Genomic DNA, 13,552 nt, shown 5'->3' with positions numbered 1-13,552 from the left:
ATGTTTCATGGACCTTTAACCTTACTGAACAGCACAGACAGGGGTTTAAAATATATCAGCTGAATGAATGAATAAAACCACTTGAGGCCCAATGAAAATGGTGTCTAGATCCACCCAAGGCGTTCTCCTGAGGTCCACAGAATTGTCTTCAAACTTCTATGATACATTGCTTTGTATTAGTTATGCATCTGTCCTACTTTCTCCACTAGACAGTAAACTCAGTACTATCTACATCCTCATCTCCCACCCAGAAAGTGCTGTGTGTTGAATGAAGGAAGTGACTTGACAGAATTAAGGTATATCTCAACCTCCTTGGGTCTATTCATTTCTTTCAAATCCTTCCTTATGATATATAGATGAGGCACGCAATCATTTAAATCTCAAGGAGTGACCTGGTAGCTCTGTTAAGCCAAAAACTATGCCAAGAAAATCTAGATAACTAAAATATACCATAAACTTAATATTGACATTAAACAAACAACTTTTAAGGTGGACAAATAATTTTATTTTGTGCATGCAAATACATGTCAAGTACTGCAAACTTTTTCCATCAATTTTCTCTCAAACACTGAAAATCATGATGCTCTATTTTGTGAACAGCCAAAGCTAATATCTCTTCACTTCAGTGCTACAGCAAAAACACACAGAATTCACTCTTTGCTATTCACTATCATCACAACCCTCATTGTTCCATCTCTGCCCTCCCCCCATATACAGGCCTTATAAATCCTAGTCTTCCCCCATTTAATCCTATTCCTATAGCACAAAGGGAAACATTACAATTTGGAAATTCAAATTGAAATAAATGGAATAGAATTTATTCCCATATATATTCCCCATTTCATTGTACAGAATTATTTTAAATTATAGTTTTAAATAGAAGCTGAGTATATGCCTTAAAAATGAGCATTAAATCCATCTTAGAGATGGTGCCTGCTTTTTACATGATGGGTGTACACCATCTTTAATTTCATTTACATTTCAATCGAACAATAGATTTGCAAAGAAAATGTCTAATACAGACGTAAAAATATTCACACTAGAGCTTCACAATCGGTTGTACAATTGACAAACAGGCCTCTTTTCCCAAACTTTCCAGCTAAGCAAATTTATAAAATGTAATCAATGCAACAAGAAAAACATTTCTCTTTCACTTCCAGGGAAAAGAATATGCAATAAACAGTATAAATGCAGACAGCAGTTGCTGCAAGCTAACCACGATACTCCCAAGTGGCTGTACAGTGGATATGTGCAGTACAAATAAAAGCCACATGTGTTGTATCACAACTACAGTATAATTGTTTGCCCAGCTAAGAGAATGCATGCACTTCCATGCCTTGGGTTATAAAGTGAGGCCTAATTCTCGACAGGTTGATGGAATATGTGCAAATGACCTTGGCTTTTGGCAGTACTAAGTGCAGCCAGTGTCTGTGTTCCACTGGTTTGGGAATATTTTAAAAATTTTATTAAAAAAAAAGAAAAAACTGCCAATTTTAGACTAGAAGGGAATAACTGCTCTTGGAGTAAAAATAAGACTCCACTCAAATGTGGGGTGTTTTGATCTGTGGTCTTGACGCCTTGTATTCCCTTGCCAGCAAAGGGATACAAGGAAGACGCTAGTATAAAGACATTACTAGCAAACTTCTTCAATTTATCCAGAAAATGGGATACTCCTTGAGCATGTTCTTTTGTGTTCTGCTTGCAGAAGGGGTCCTTATGTAGAAGGAGTTACAGTAAGTGATCCCATCAAGCCTCTTCATTCACTAAAACAAAAGAAAAGTTCTTCCAGGAAACCAATGCATAGTTGCAATGCAACTTTTCCCTTTAATGCTTAGTTATCAATACTGGTGACAGTCTGCTCCGAAAATGACTCAAAGAAGATAGGGAAGAAATACTCAGATTCAAAGGTGAAATCACACATGCTGAATCTGATGGTTACAAATTCCACCCGTTAACAAGACAACATAGGCTTTAATGTCTAAAATCCAAAAGCAAACTAGATGGTTTTTAAAATAATTTTTCAAATGTTTAAATGATCCCATTTGAAATTCCTACATATTGCTGTGCATCCTGTAATTTTCTCAAGGCAGCATATAAAATTGGGATGTGCTTTATATACTTAACCTCAACGTGAAATCTGAAAGTGACTAGATCCATACAAATGGAAAATTTCAGTTCTTGTATAGGAAATTTCTTTTATTATCCTCTTACTAGAATAAATAGCTATGATGGGAAGGAAAAATCAGTGCCACTGGCCTAATGAACTCCCTTTTTTTGAAAATTACAATGCACAACTTTCATGTATGACACTGGTTTATCACATGGCATTGAAAATAAGACATGGCAGCAAAGGCAAGGGAATCTGCTTTGTTCAGGTACCAACTAGAAAAAATATATATGTAACTTCCTCTGAATTCATAAAATGAAATGAAACCACAAAAAAACTGATGCTACAACCACAGTAACTGAATGCGGCACATGGATTTCAGAATGGAACTTAGAAATTAAAAAACAAAAACACAAAAAATGAAAGAAAATAACCACCACTTTCCTGCTTTCCAGACCTCAGACTATTTTTTCTGATTAGACAATAGGTAACATATGCAATTTGGTTACCCACATTACACATTTCCTCTCTTGTTGCTTTGTATCCTTTGATTCCAAATTTGTACATCACATCTTGTTGGTAAAAAGGCCAAATGACGGGAAATGCCTCAATTTTAAAAAGTCATATCCTAGGTCTGATTTGTAACATTTTCCTCGATGATATCAGTAGGTACCATTCTGAAGAAGGATCAGATGAACTGCCCTTTCTTCGAAAGTGGCAGAGAACCAATGGCTTTACTTCACATTAAGCCCACCATGACAGACAGAAGGTGACCACTACATAGAGAATGGATGCAACACAGAATAATCTCAACACAGAAACAATTCCTATGTTGTTAGTGAAAAAGAGAGTAAGTTTTTAAGAACAGGGAGTTATTGTTTTATGGGATCACCTGCTGCAAGACAAGCATTATTTTAATATAAATGTTCTGAGACATACCAATAAGGTTGGCAGGTATATACATATACTGATGCAAATGTAATTTCACTGGACAAGTAGGCAAACATCTAAGCAGTTTATCCCAACCCCCTCCAGCAGAGCACAACCAAGTTTCAAATTTTCAATTTTAAAATTAAAAAGATAAGGTTAAATACACAAGATCAATTTATGTAATATATTTTCACCCTCAGAACGTGCTGAAGATGTTTTGTGTAGTTCTGTTGCACAGAGGGTTCTTTCCCTGAGGGCACATAAGGAGCTCTCAAACTGTTAATAGGTCTCTATTTTGTAACAAAATAGCAATTTTAAAATCTTAAAAAAAAATACATTACCTTCAACATGGAAGATCTCACTATTAAATATCCATGAAATAGACAGACTGGTTTGCATATCCTTTTTGGAATTACAAACAGCAAATAAAGTACATTGGAAGCATTTCAAATGTAATAAGCACATATTTATAGAAAGGTTCTGATATAAATTATATAACAATCATGTTCCTGTAATATTCTAGGCTAATTTATAATGTCAGAAATAAGTTAATGTAACATGGTTTAAAACCCTTGTTCCTATTCATTTCAGGTTACAGAGTGAAATAAATAAAATGTCTTCATAGGGATGGGGAGCACTGGCCATGGCAAAAAAGGTACAGTACTAACCAAAGGAAACTAAGTCAAGGCTACTGTGCTGTTGTTATGCTACAAACAAACATCTTCATACATTTGAGTATTAAATAAATGTGTAAGATCTTCCATACTGACACCAGAATATCAAAACTACCCCTTTGTTTCTCAGGTATATTTACAACTTATCAGTCACCTTATGAGCATGTTCATTAAGACAGGTATCAAACACCAGTATTTACTCATTCTAATCAAGAAATTTCAGGGAAATGTCAACCCTCCCGCCCCTGGAAATGTGCACAAAACTTTTTATCAAAATCTTATCTGATACAATGCTGTGGTTTTGTAAAACAACTAAATAGCTCAGACGACCAATAACATGATCCTGTTTAAGCATCTTGCTAGCAGGAAAAGCCCTTACATACAGTACACCTGGTGAAAGATCAGCTTGGCTTAAAATATTCCAGTACAATTTTCAGAGTAAACAACTTCACAGAAGTTAATTAAAAAAATAATAATAAAAGTCAAACTAATCTTAAAGAAACAGAAGAAAAACAGATAGATAAACTATAGGTAAAGATCACCAGAAAGGAATGCCCAGCTCTTCTTTTCAAATGTTGACTGAAATTTAGGTTTCAATACAATACCTCCCACAAATCTGATGCATGACTTGTTGAACACATTGTATACTTTCAGATGCCAAGTCAAAACCATTTCAGTCACATTTTAGCAAGGCAGAAATTATTCATGTTCTTAAGTATGAATAAATGTTAGCCACTGTTCTACTATTACACGGTTCATAGTCTTATCAACCTAACAGTCAAAAAACAAGAAAAACTAAACCCCAACATGAAGTAACAATAAACAATATTTAACCAAGATAATGCAATGAACAACCAAATTAATTAGTTTAAATTAAAAACCCAGCAATACCATCTTGTTAGTCAGTGCAAACGCTACATACAGGGTTTTCTCAAGAAAGCTGAAAGCACCTGATTCTTTTGCCAAGTCATCAGATTCAATAATGTACAGGCTTAAATCTGCATTTTAAAAAACTGCCATTACATTAGTGCATAATTTATCAAAATTGTAAAAACGATTCTGCATAACTTAGGAGAATTTAATATCTAGTACATCAGCTGAAAGACTTAGGCACTTGGTTATATTTTTAATTAATTACTTCAACAAGTAGCCTGTGTATAAATATTAACAAAGCAGAAACTACTCTTGAAAAATGGAAAATTAAAAAAAAATTATATGCTACAGATAAAAGCACTGCACCACACTCCTACATATAATGCAGTAAAGAAAGCTAGTATATAACCCTGTAAAATTCTATGGTAAGAACATCTAACTCCACTCTTCAAAATTAAAAAAAGAAAAAGAAATCCATGCAAAGTTCCATGAAAAAGATAAATAAAGCAGCTGGAATGAGATGGAAACTTCTCTCAGTGAAACATAAAATAGAAATAAATAAGTTAACTAAGTCTACTTTCACTAGATGTATCATTGTAGGATCCTGCTAGTTTAATAACTGAGTTGTTAATTTTCTATAGAAGCCATTTAAAATAGGAAATGGCTCAGTTACTGCACCGGATTGCTACAAACTCATAAAAAGCTGCTTGAAGCTTAAGTTAAATGTTGTCCAAATTCCAATCATTTCTGGAAAGTGAACATGTTACCCTAGTAAAGTAAATTTTCTTTTTTTTTTTTCATAATGCTAATGCAAGAGGGCTTGAAGTATCAAAGAGTCCACAGGAAATGGATGCCCCCAGTAATATCTTTTTTTTAAAAAAAATATACATTATATAATATATATTATATATATAAAAAGCTAGTGTAAATGCTTCCATGGTGTGGTCACAAATTTGAAAGATGAACCTCCTTTCAGCTGTTAACCATCTTCCCATTTGCAACAGGTTTTAAAAAGTCGTTTTTATCTTCAGACATAACATGAGTTTTCAGAATGAGGTTGCCAACACTGACAGATGTGGTGATGGGGAGGCAACTTGCATTGCTAATAGACACTGGGAGTGGCTGGCTAAAGCAAGAAGTTACCGGCAGAATTGTTTTTTGCTCCTCCCTGAGAAAAAAGAAATGACATTAAAAACAAATTAGCTTTAAGTGAAAACTGTTAAGGGTAACTATACATATTTAATGAAAGCTACAGCAAACTTTAGGAGTCTCTAGCAAAGACATGTCTTTATCACTAGAAGTATCAGAAGTAACTAGAAAAGTCCTGTTTTCCTATTTTTGAGACAGAGTCTCCCTCCGTCGCCCAGGCTGGAGTGCAGTGGCATGATCTCGGCTCAATGCAACCTCTGCCTCCTGGATTCAAGCAATTCTCCTGCCTCAGCCTCCCAAGTAGCTGGGATTACAGGCGTGTGCCACCACACCCAGCTATTTTGTATTTTTAGTAGAGATGGGGTTTCACCATGTTGGCCAGGCTGGTCTAGAACTCCTGACCTCAAATGATCCACCCACCTCGGCCTCCCAAAGTGCTGGGATTACAGGCGTGAGCCACCACTCCTGGCTTGAAAAGTCCTGTTTTCCAAAAGTTATGATAAAAATTAAAATACTAGTTAGTTTAAGGCCAAACTACCAAGTTGAAGATTAAGCCCATATTTTTGGCAGTAATTATTCAAAATGGCAGTATTATAGCCAAGAAAATATACTATATTATATACTATCTATCTATAGATAGATAGATAGATAGATAGATAGATAATTTTGAGATGGAGTCTCAGTCTGTCGCCCAGGCTGGAGTGCAGTGTCACCATCTTGGCTCACTGTCTCCGCCTCCCGGGTTCAAGCGATTCTCCTGCCTCAGCCTCCCAGGCAGCTGAGAATACAGGTGCCCGCCACTATGCCCAGCTAATTTTTTTGTATTTTTGTAGAGACAGGGTTTCACTATGTTGGCCAGGCTGCTCTTGAACTCCTTGTGATCCACCTGCCTCAGCCTTCCACCAAAATGCTGGGATTACAGCCATGAGCCACTGCGCCCAGCCTAGCCACAAAATCTTAACATGATTTTCAAAAAGAGAAACCATTAATCTAGGTTGTCATTCTCCATTTTGTAGTCTAGAAATTTGGCAACCAGATTAAAGAAGCATAACCTGATGCTGGAACACAGATGAACTTTATCTCAACAAAAAGCAAGGTTCAGGCTACCAAAATGGACTGCTTTGTTAGTTCAATTTTACTTTTTCTTCCCTAAAAATCCAGATTGACCAAATCATTGCCCATATAAGGTCTTCCCCTCACAGCATAAAGCCAAAAATGAATTTCACATTTTTTTCTCTTTATTATGTCCTATGCCCACTGTTTATGAATTTTCTGTCTAACACTCACAGAATCACATGGTCTTCACCTAAACTCTGTTTCTTCTGCTTTGGTGGCTCCTTTTGGTGCTGCTGTACTGGATGCCCATTTTCCACTGCCGCTCCATTTAGCAACTGATCATTTTGAGAACTGATACCAAGCTGTATGTCCAAGATCTCCTAAGAAAATAAAATGTTAATCCTTCAGTATGAAAGTATTTTATAAATTTTCAATCAAACAAAGCCTCTCAATTATCTAATTGTGGCACTTACTTCAATTGGTTCACTTTGTCCATCAGGTTCATCAGTATCAAGTGCTGAAAGCTCTAACTCGATATCCCTATCAGGTTTAGTATCTGTTGCATCTTCTGTATAATCACTCTGTAACTAAGAAAAATACTGATTTTATACCTGTGGAACCTGGGGTTTCCCTTTTAAATTAAAATAAAAAATCCCAATGATCAGCCAGGCACGGGGGCTCACACCTGTAATCCTAGCACTTTGGGAAGGTGAGGCGAGCAGATCACTTGAGGTCAGGAGTTCAAGACCAGCTTAGCCAACATGGTGAAACCCTGTCTCTACTAAAAACACAAAAATTAGCTGGGCATGGTGGTGGGTGCCTGTAATCCCAGCTACTCGGGAAGCTGAGGCAGGAGAATCGCTTGAACCTGAGAGCCAGAGGCTGCAGTGAGCCAAGATCGTGCCATTGCACTCCAGGCGATAGAGCAAGATTCCATCTCAAAAAAAAAAAAAAATCCCGATGAACTAGTTAAAGAATTATTTAAGAAATCTGGGACTACAATTTTATTTCTGTTGTAAGTTTTAAAAGCAATTGATCATCCATCAGAGATAGGCACACCAAAATGCACTCAGTAATGGTATAACCAAGATGCAGCAGCAGAAAACAAATACATTAAGCATGAAGCCGAAAGGTTCAGTTTCTTTACCTCTCCATTTCTTAGTTCAATTTCCTTGCTTAAAAGGTTTAAGGTAAGGTGACGGCCTTCATCCAGGGAATTCCACTTCTGTTGCATGGCCAAAGCATTGGCCTCTCTCTGAAGAAGTAATGAGTTGCTCTTGGCCTATATGAGGAGGGAAAAAAAGAAAAGTTAGCTTCCAACTATAGCTTTCAACTGTCATTCTATTTCTCAAAAATTTATAGCTGAGTTACAGAGCCTACCTGCTGAAGTTCAAGGCTCAAAAGGTCCCCAGTACTGGAATGCTTTCTATGACCAGATAAATCAGTAACAATGAATCTGTCCCTTTAAAGAGAAATATGTTTATTGTAATAAAAGTGAAGTGAATGAAGCAACAAAAGCAGTAATAACCATATGTTTTATGTGACAGATCAACCCTGAAAACTTCACTCATCGTTCCAAATTTAAATGCAAATATTTTTCAGAAATTTGTTACATAGCTCAGACAACAAGCAAAGCACATTTCATGAACTGGGGGTAGAATGTGTACCCTTAAGATACATACAAGTCTGAGAATGGAGAATCATATAGAATTAAGAAAAACGTTACCTTTCAACGTAGTGTGCTGATGATGTGGCCTCGTTGCCATATGAACTCCACCTTGAATCAACAGCATTGACATAAGGGACATAATCTACAGACATGTAGAATGAAACAATGGTCAAAAAAGTGAAAAATCAGTGTACTGAGGTGAATGAATACTTCTCAAAATAGATCTGTATTTTATCCCACTAGCCATATGATGCTGGTTAAACACCTAATTCTGAGTTTCCCATGGTTGTTAAATGGAGGGAAATGTTTTCCATCTCACAAGTTGGGGATTAAAAAGCACAGTGCTTAGGACAGGCACAGTGGCTCACACATGTAATCCCAGCACTTTGCGAGGCTGAGGCGGGTGGATCACATGAGGCCAGGAGTTCCAGACCAGCCTGGCCAACATGGCGAAACTAAAATACAAAATACTCTCTACTAAAAATACAAAAATCAGCCAGGCATGGTGGTGCATGTCTATAATCCCAGCTACTTGGGAGGCTGAGGCAGGAGAATCGCTTGAACCCAGGATGGAGGTTGCAGTGAGACAAGATCACACCACTGCATTCCAGTCTGGGCAACAGAGTGAGACTCTGTCTCAATTAAAAAAAAAAAAAAAAAAAAGGCATAGTGCTTAGAACATATCAGGCTAGGTATTATCTAAATGGATTACCTGATACACTGATGGGCTTAGTCGCACTTCCTTGGGAAGCAGTGGCCTGGACAGGATCTGTGGTATGGTAACCTGTACGGGAAGATCTGGAAATCGCACCCCATTTTGAGATGATGGGTCCATCACTAAAGGGAATTATTGGATCTTCTTCTTTTGTCCTTCTCTGGGTTTCAAATAAATGTACTCTTCTCTTAACATCACCACTGTCCAGGTCCTATGTAAACCAAAGAAAATCAATAAAAGGACTGTTGGCAATTACTTCAGCTAGTAAATATATGCTATCAAAAGACATGTAATTAGGTTTTTTGGTTAATTTAAAACTAGCTCTAGACTCAACGATAATCCAACAAACTACCAGTAAACCACCAATGTTCAAATAACTTAAATATTAAATATAATTTATTTCAGACTTACCTAAATATAACCCTGCTGCTACTGAGTTATAAGGCAACAATATGAATGAATGAATAGAAAACATTCATTCTACAACATGAGTGAACATGCATCATCTCTCACCTCCAACCCCTGCAACCCCAGCAAAATCATACCATTAACACAGCATTTGAATTAGCAATTACATCTTTGGGCTCTGAATCAATAGCATTTATACAGGAGCCTATGGTGCCACAAGACCAGGGAGAATAATGGGAAAGATGATCTTCTTCGAATTTTGTACCACTCACACTCTCTGAGAACTGGTTAAAAAAAAATAAATAAAGCCAATTAGTAAGAAGCTTAAATTTACAAGCTTGTAACTAATATAAAGTAACTATTATAGAATTCAGAGGACTTCATAGCAAACAATTACACTTTTTCAATAACTAATATAAAAAACTGTAATAAGCAAGAAATGGTATTTTTACGATAGAAAATGGCATGCTTTCCCTTTTCACTTTGTCCTTTAAGTGCTCATATGGAACATTTGACTAATACTATCAAAACCAATTAACAAATATTTATAGTATGCTACTAACATGATATGGGGTGCACCAAGAAAAAAAAAAGTAAGAGAAAACAAATACATAGATACACACAGAGATCACAGTCCATATCCTAAAGGAGTTTATAATTTTCTTTTTTCTTTTGAGACAGGGTCTCACCCCCACCGCCCAGGCTAACATGCAGTGGGGTGATCACAGCTCACTGCAGCCTCGACTTCCCAGGCTCAGGTGATTTTCCCAGCTCTGCTTCCCAAGTAGCTGGGACTATAGGCACACGCCACTATGCCCAGACAATTTTTTGTATTTTTAGTAGAGATGAAGTTTTGCCATATTGCCTAGGCTGGTATCAAACTCCCGGGCTCAAGCAATCCACCCACTTTGATCTTCCAAAGTGCTGGGATTATAGGCATGAGCCACTACACCAAGCTGAGTTTATAATTTTCTTGAGAAAAAGAACATGTGCAAATAAGGGAATATAACTGATAAATTATGCAGTATCAAATAAAGAACAAAAGGAATTCAAAGGCGGCTCTGGAGATAAAGGGGAAATGAATAAATTTTAAAGGGACTGTGAATAAGGAATACTTATAGGACCAGAATACTAAAGTTATAAGAATCATTAAATCTAGTTTACTAATTATTCAAATAAAAAAACTCAAGGGCAAAAAAGTTAAAAAACTTTTCTCAAGTCGAACTCAGCAGATCGGAGTCTCAGGGAAATACTCATTTCCTGAAGCATAATTGTATATCAAAAAAGAAAATACAAGTGGCATCTAGCAAGCAAGTGGCAGCTCTGTCACTCTGTTGTCAAGATATTTACCTGCTTTGAAGAAGTCTAAGTTTGACAAGACCTATTTGGATCTAGTTTAAAAATTCAATGCTTTATTGAAATATTTATGGGTTAAAAAATATAATGCCTAGGATTACTTCAAAACAATCCAGGGGGAAGAGGAGGTATAAATAAGACAGTACTGACTGAGTTGATAACCGTGGAACCTGGGTGTTGGGTACATGGAGTTTATATCATATTATTCTCTCTATACTTGTATATGTTTGAAATTTTTTATAATGAAAAGATTTTAAAAGTTTTAATATCAGAACTTCTGGGGATGGGGAATAAACCAGAAGACACTTAAAAAAGAAATTAATGGTTTTCTCCAAATATAACAGTACTGAAAACACCAGATTAAATTAAAATCATCCTGGTACACAAACTTGTTTTGTAATGCCAAGAACAATAATTAGCAGTGATGTAAAGAGCATAAATAATATTGTAGGTATTTCTGCACTTCTTGTTAAGTAGGGAAGAAATACCTCAGACAGCCCAGGATTCATATCCCAGCTATTTACAGCTGAAAGATCTTGGGCAAATTACTTAACTTCTGTAAGATTCCCACCCTGTAAAATATGGAAAATACCTGCCCCCTAAGGTTTTTGTGAGAATTAAATAAAATAGCTTTATGCAAACGTACTAATACAGTGCTGGCATGAGTAGGTGCTCAATAAATGATAGATATAAATCACACTATTAATAAAACAACCATAAAATAATTATACTATAGGAAAGATTTTGAATTCTTGGTAAAGGACTATGCCTTAACGGTCTTCAGAGTCTCATAACACCTAGCCGTAGTGCATTTATATTCAGTGTTTATTGAACTAAACTCAATTGCACACCAAACCACTGCAAAATATCCAACATAGCTATTCCTGGTTTGAATGAGTAATTTGAAGTCAGCTGTTTGACCTATCCCTGCAACATTAAGTAATTAAAACCTTTCTTACATCCGCACGAAAGTCTACACTGAACAGAGGAGAAGGTGGTGTTGGTGACTGTGTTGCCACAGGAAGAGTTGAAGAGACAAGAGGTGCTTTCTGAGTGTGGTACTGTGCCCACTGATCTGGCTTTCTTCTTATCTGCTCCTCGCAACTGGTCTTCAAATGACCACAAGGTTCCTAATGGGGGATAAAAGAAACAATCTTAATCATCTAGGGAGTGGTGAATAAATTTAACTGTGTGAAAATGATGTAAACAGTTTATGATATTGTTGGGATAAAAAAATACAGCAGGGAAAGTCACCCTAGTCTATTATCCATACACTTAAAATAAAAAGGTTAATATTTATTCAACTGATGTTAAAAGCAGAATCTGAGCACTCACTTTTCTTGCTTAGGGAAGTCATTTGTATGTATGTGGTGATACTGAAAAAAGGTCCTAACCTTGTATTTTTAAGATTTCTTTCTACTTTCCCAACAATTTCCTATCCAAATATAACATTTATTGAGCATTAACATGTATGAGGCCCAGTTCTAAGAGGTTTGATTTTCTGATTTAATTCTCACAACAGCCTTATGAGGTAGGTACTACTATTATTTCCATCAAAGGAATGAAAGAACTGAGGCATAGGGAGGTCAAGTAACTTCCTTAAGTCACACAATTAGTAAGTGGAGGAGCCAGGATATATACCTGGGTGGTTTGACTCCAGACACTGGGCTGTTAATGACTACATTATAGTAGCATCTTCACTTACCCTTGGTAAAGGCACAGTTGTCCTTGGCTCACTTGGTGGCTGACAAGCCACCGAATAATATCCATCTAATGAGTTATATCTTTCCCGCAAAGATGTCTGATAGACAGATGAGTGCATCACATCCATTGGAGGTAAAGAATTGCTTCTAATAATGTCATCTCGTTGGTACATAGGTGGGCGCCAGATGCGCCTGCTGTCGTACACAGGAGCATACATTCCAGAAGGTACTGGAGGAACTGGTCCATACGGCTGCGGAGGAGGAGGCTGGTAAGGAGAAGAATTCATTCGATCTCGAGGGGAAAATGTACTGTAATGATCGGCATATGGCATGGAAGCAGGTGGGAGGGAGGACTCTGGAACGTTATTGGACCTCACAAAGCGAGGAACACAGGGAGCCACACCAGCTGGTACCGTTGGAGGTGGTGGATAGTATCCTTGAAAATTGGAAAGAGGAATATTTAATGTAATCTTAGTACAATCCAACATTTTATAATGGCTTAAATCTAAGTCAGCCCTTAATGTAGGAAAATATAATAAGCTTTGAACCTTACCTTACCCTGCTTTATAAAGCTTTATACCCTGGCTTTTTTTTTTTTTTTTTTTTTTGGTAGAGACAGGGTCTTGCTATGATGCCCAGGCTGGTCGCAAACTCCTGGGCTCAAGTGATTCTCCTGGGCCTCCCAAAGTGCTGGGATTACAAGTGTGAGCTACCACACCTGACCACAAACTACATATTTTCAAGACACCACTATATGAAAATCATTAACATTCAACACTTCGCTAAAGTGCTCCTTAAAACACACGACAGAGCTATTAACAGACGGATGGTAAATATCCTTCTAGGGCATCTATTGCCACTGGTTTTGGATTAGTCAGTTATATCATTGATTTTTATTAACTTTTTTGGGAG

General features: G+C 36.8%; 1 protein-coding gene across 7 annotated transcripts in view; it reads right to left on the bottom strand.

Annotated features, from left to right (window-relative positions):
* Positions 1-482: 482 nt before the first annotated feature.
* RC3H2 (ring finger and CCCH-type domains 2) overlaps positions 483-13,552 on the bottom strand; it is a 56,513-nt gene continuing 43,443 nt past the window's right edge. For 3 of the 7 annotated variants that reach the window (XM_063788341.1, XM_016961607.4, XM_009457244.5), the window contains 10 exons: positions 12,643-13,076; positions 11,897-12,067; positions 9,719-9,865; positions 9,171-9,384; positions 8,516-8,600; positions 8,170-8,251; positions 7,937-8,071; positions 7,263-7,376; positions 7,021-7,169; positions 5,427-5,752 (listed from right to left, as the gene is read on the bottom strand). In XM_063788341.1, the coding sequence (XP_063644411.1) occupies positions 5,557-5,752; positions 7,021-7,169; positions 7,263-7,376; positions 7,937-8,071; positions 8,170-8,251; positions 8,516-8,600; positions 9,171-9,384; positions 9,719-9,865; positions 11,897-12,067; positions 12,643-13,076 (1,727 nt within the window). In that variant the 3' untranslated portion in view covers positions 5,427-5,556. Of the gene's footprint in view, positions 5,753-7,020; positions 7,170-7,262; positions 7,377-7,936; positions 8,072-8,169; positions 8,252-8,515; positions 8,601-9,170; positions 9,385-9,718; positions 9,866-11,896; positions 12,068-12,642; positions 13,077-13,552 lie in introns of all 7 variants that reach the window. The other 4 variants (XM_520240.9, XM_009457247.5, XM_009457245.5 and 1 more) reach the window with 4 other exon arrangements.

Source organism: Pan troglodytes, chromosome 11 (genome assembly GCF_028858775.2).
Source record: "Pan troglodytes isolate AG18354 chromosome 11, NHGRI_mPanTro3-v2.0_pri, whole genome shotgun sequence".
NCBI classification, from domain to species: domain Eukaryota; kingdom Metazoa; phylum Chordata; class Mammalia; order Primates; family Hominidae; genus Pan; species Pan troglodytes.
The sequence above is the reverse complement of the archived record's forward strand: the minus strand, read 5'-3'. Positions and strand labels throughout refer to the sequence as shown.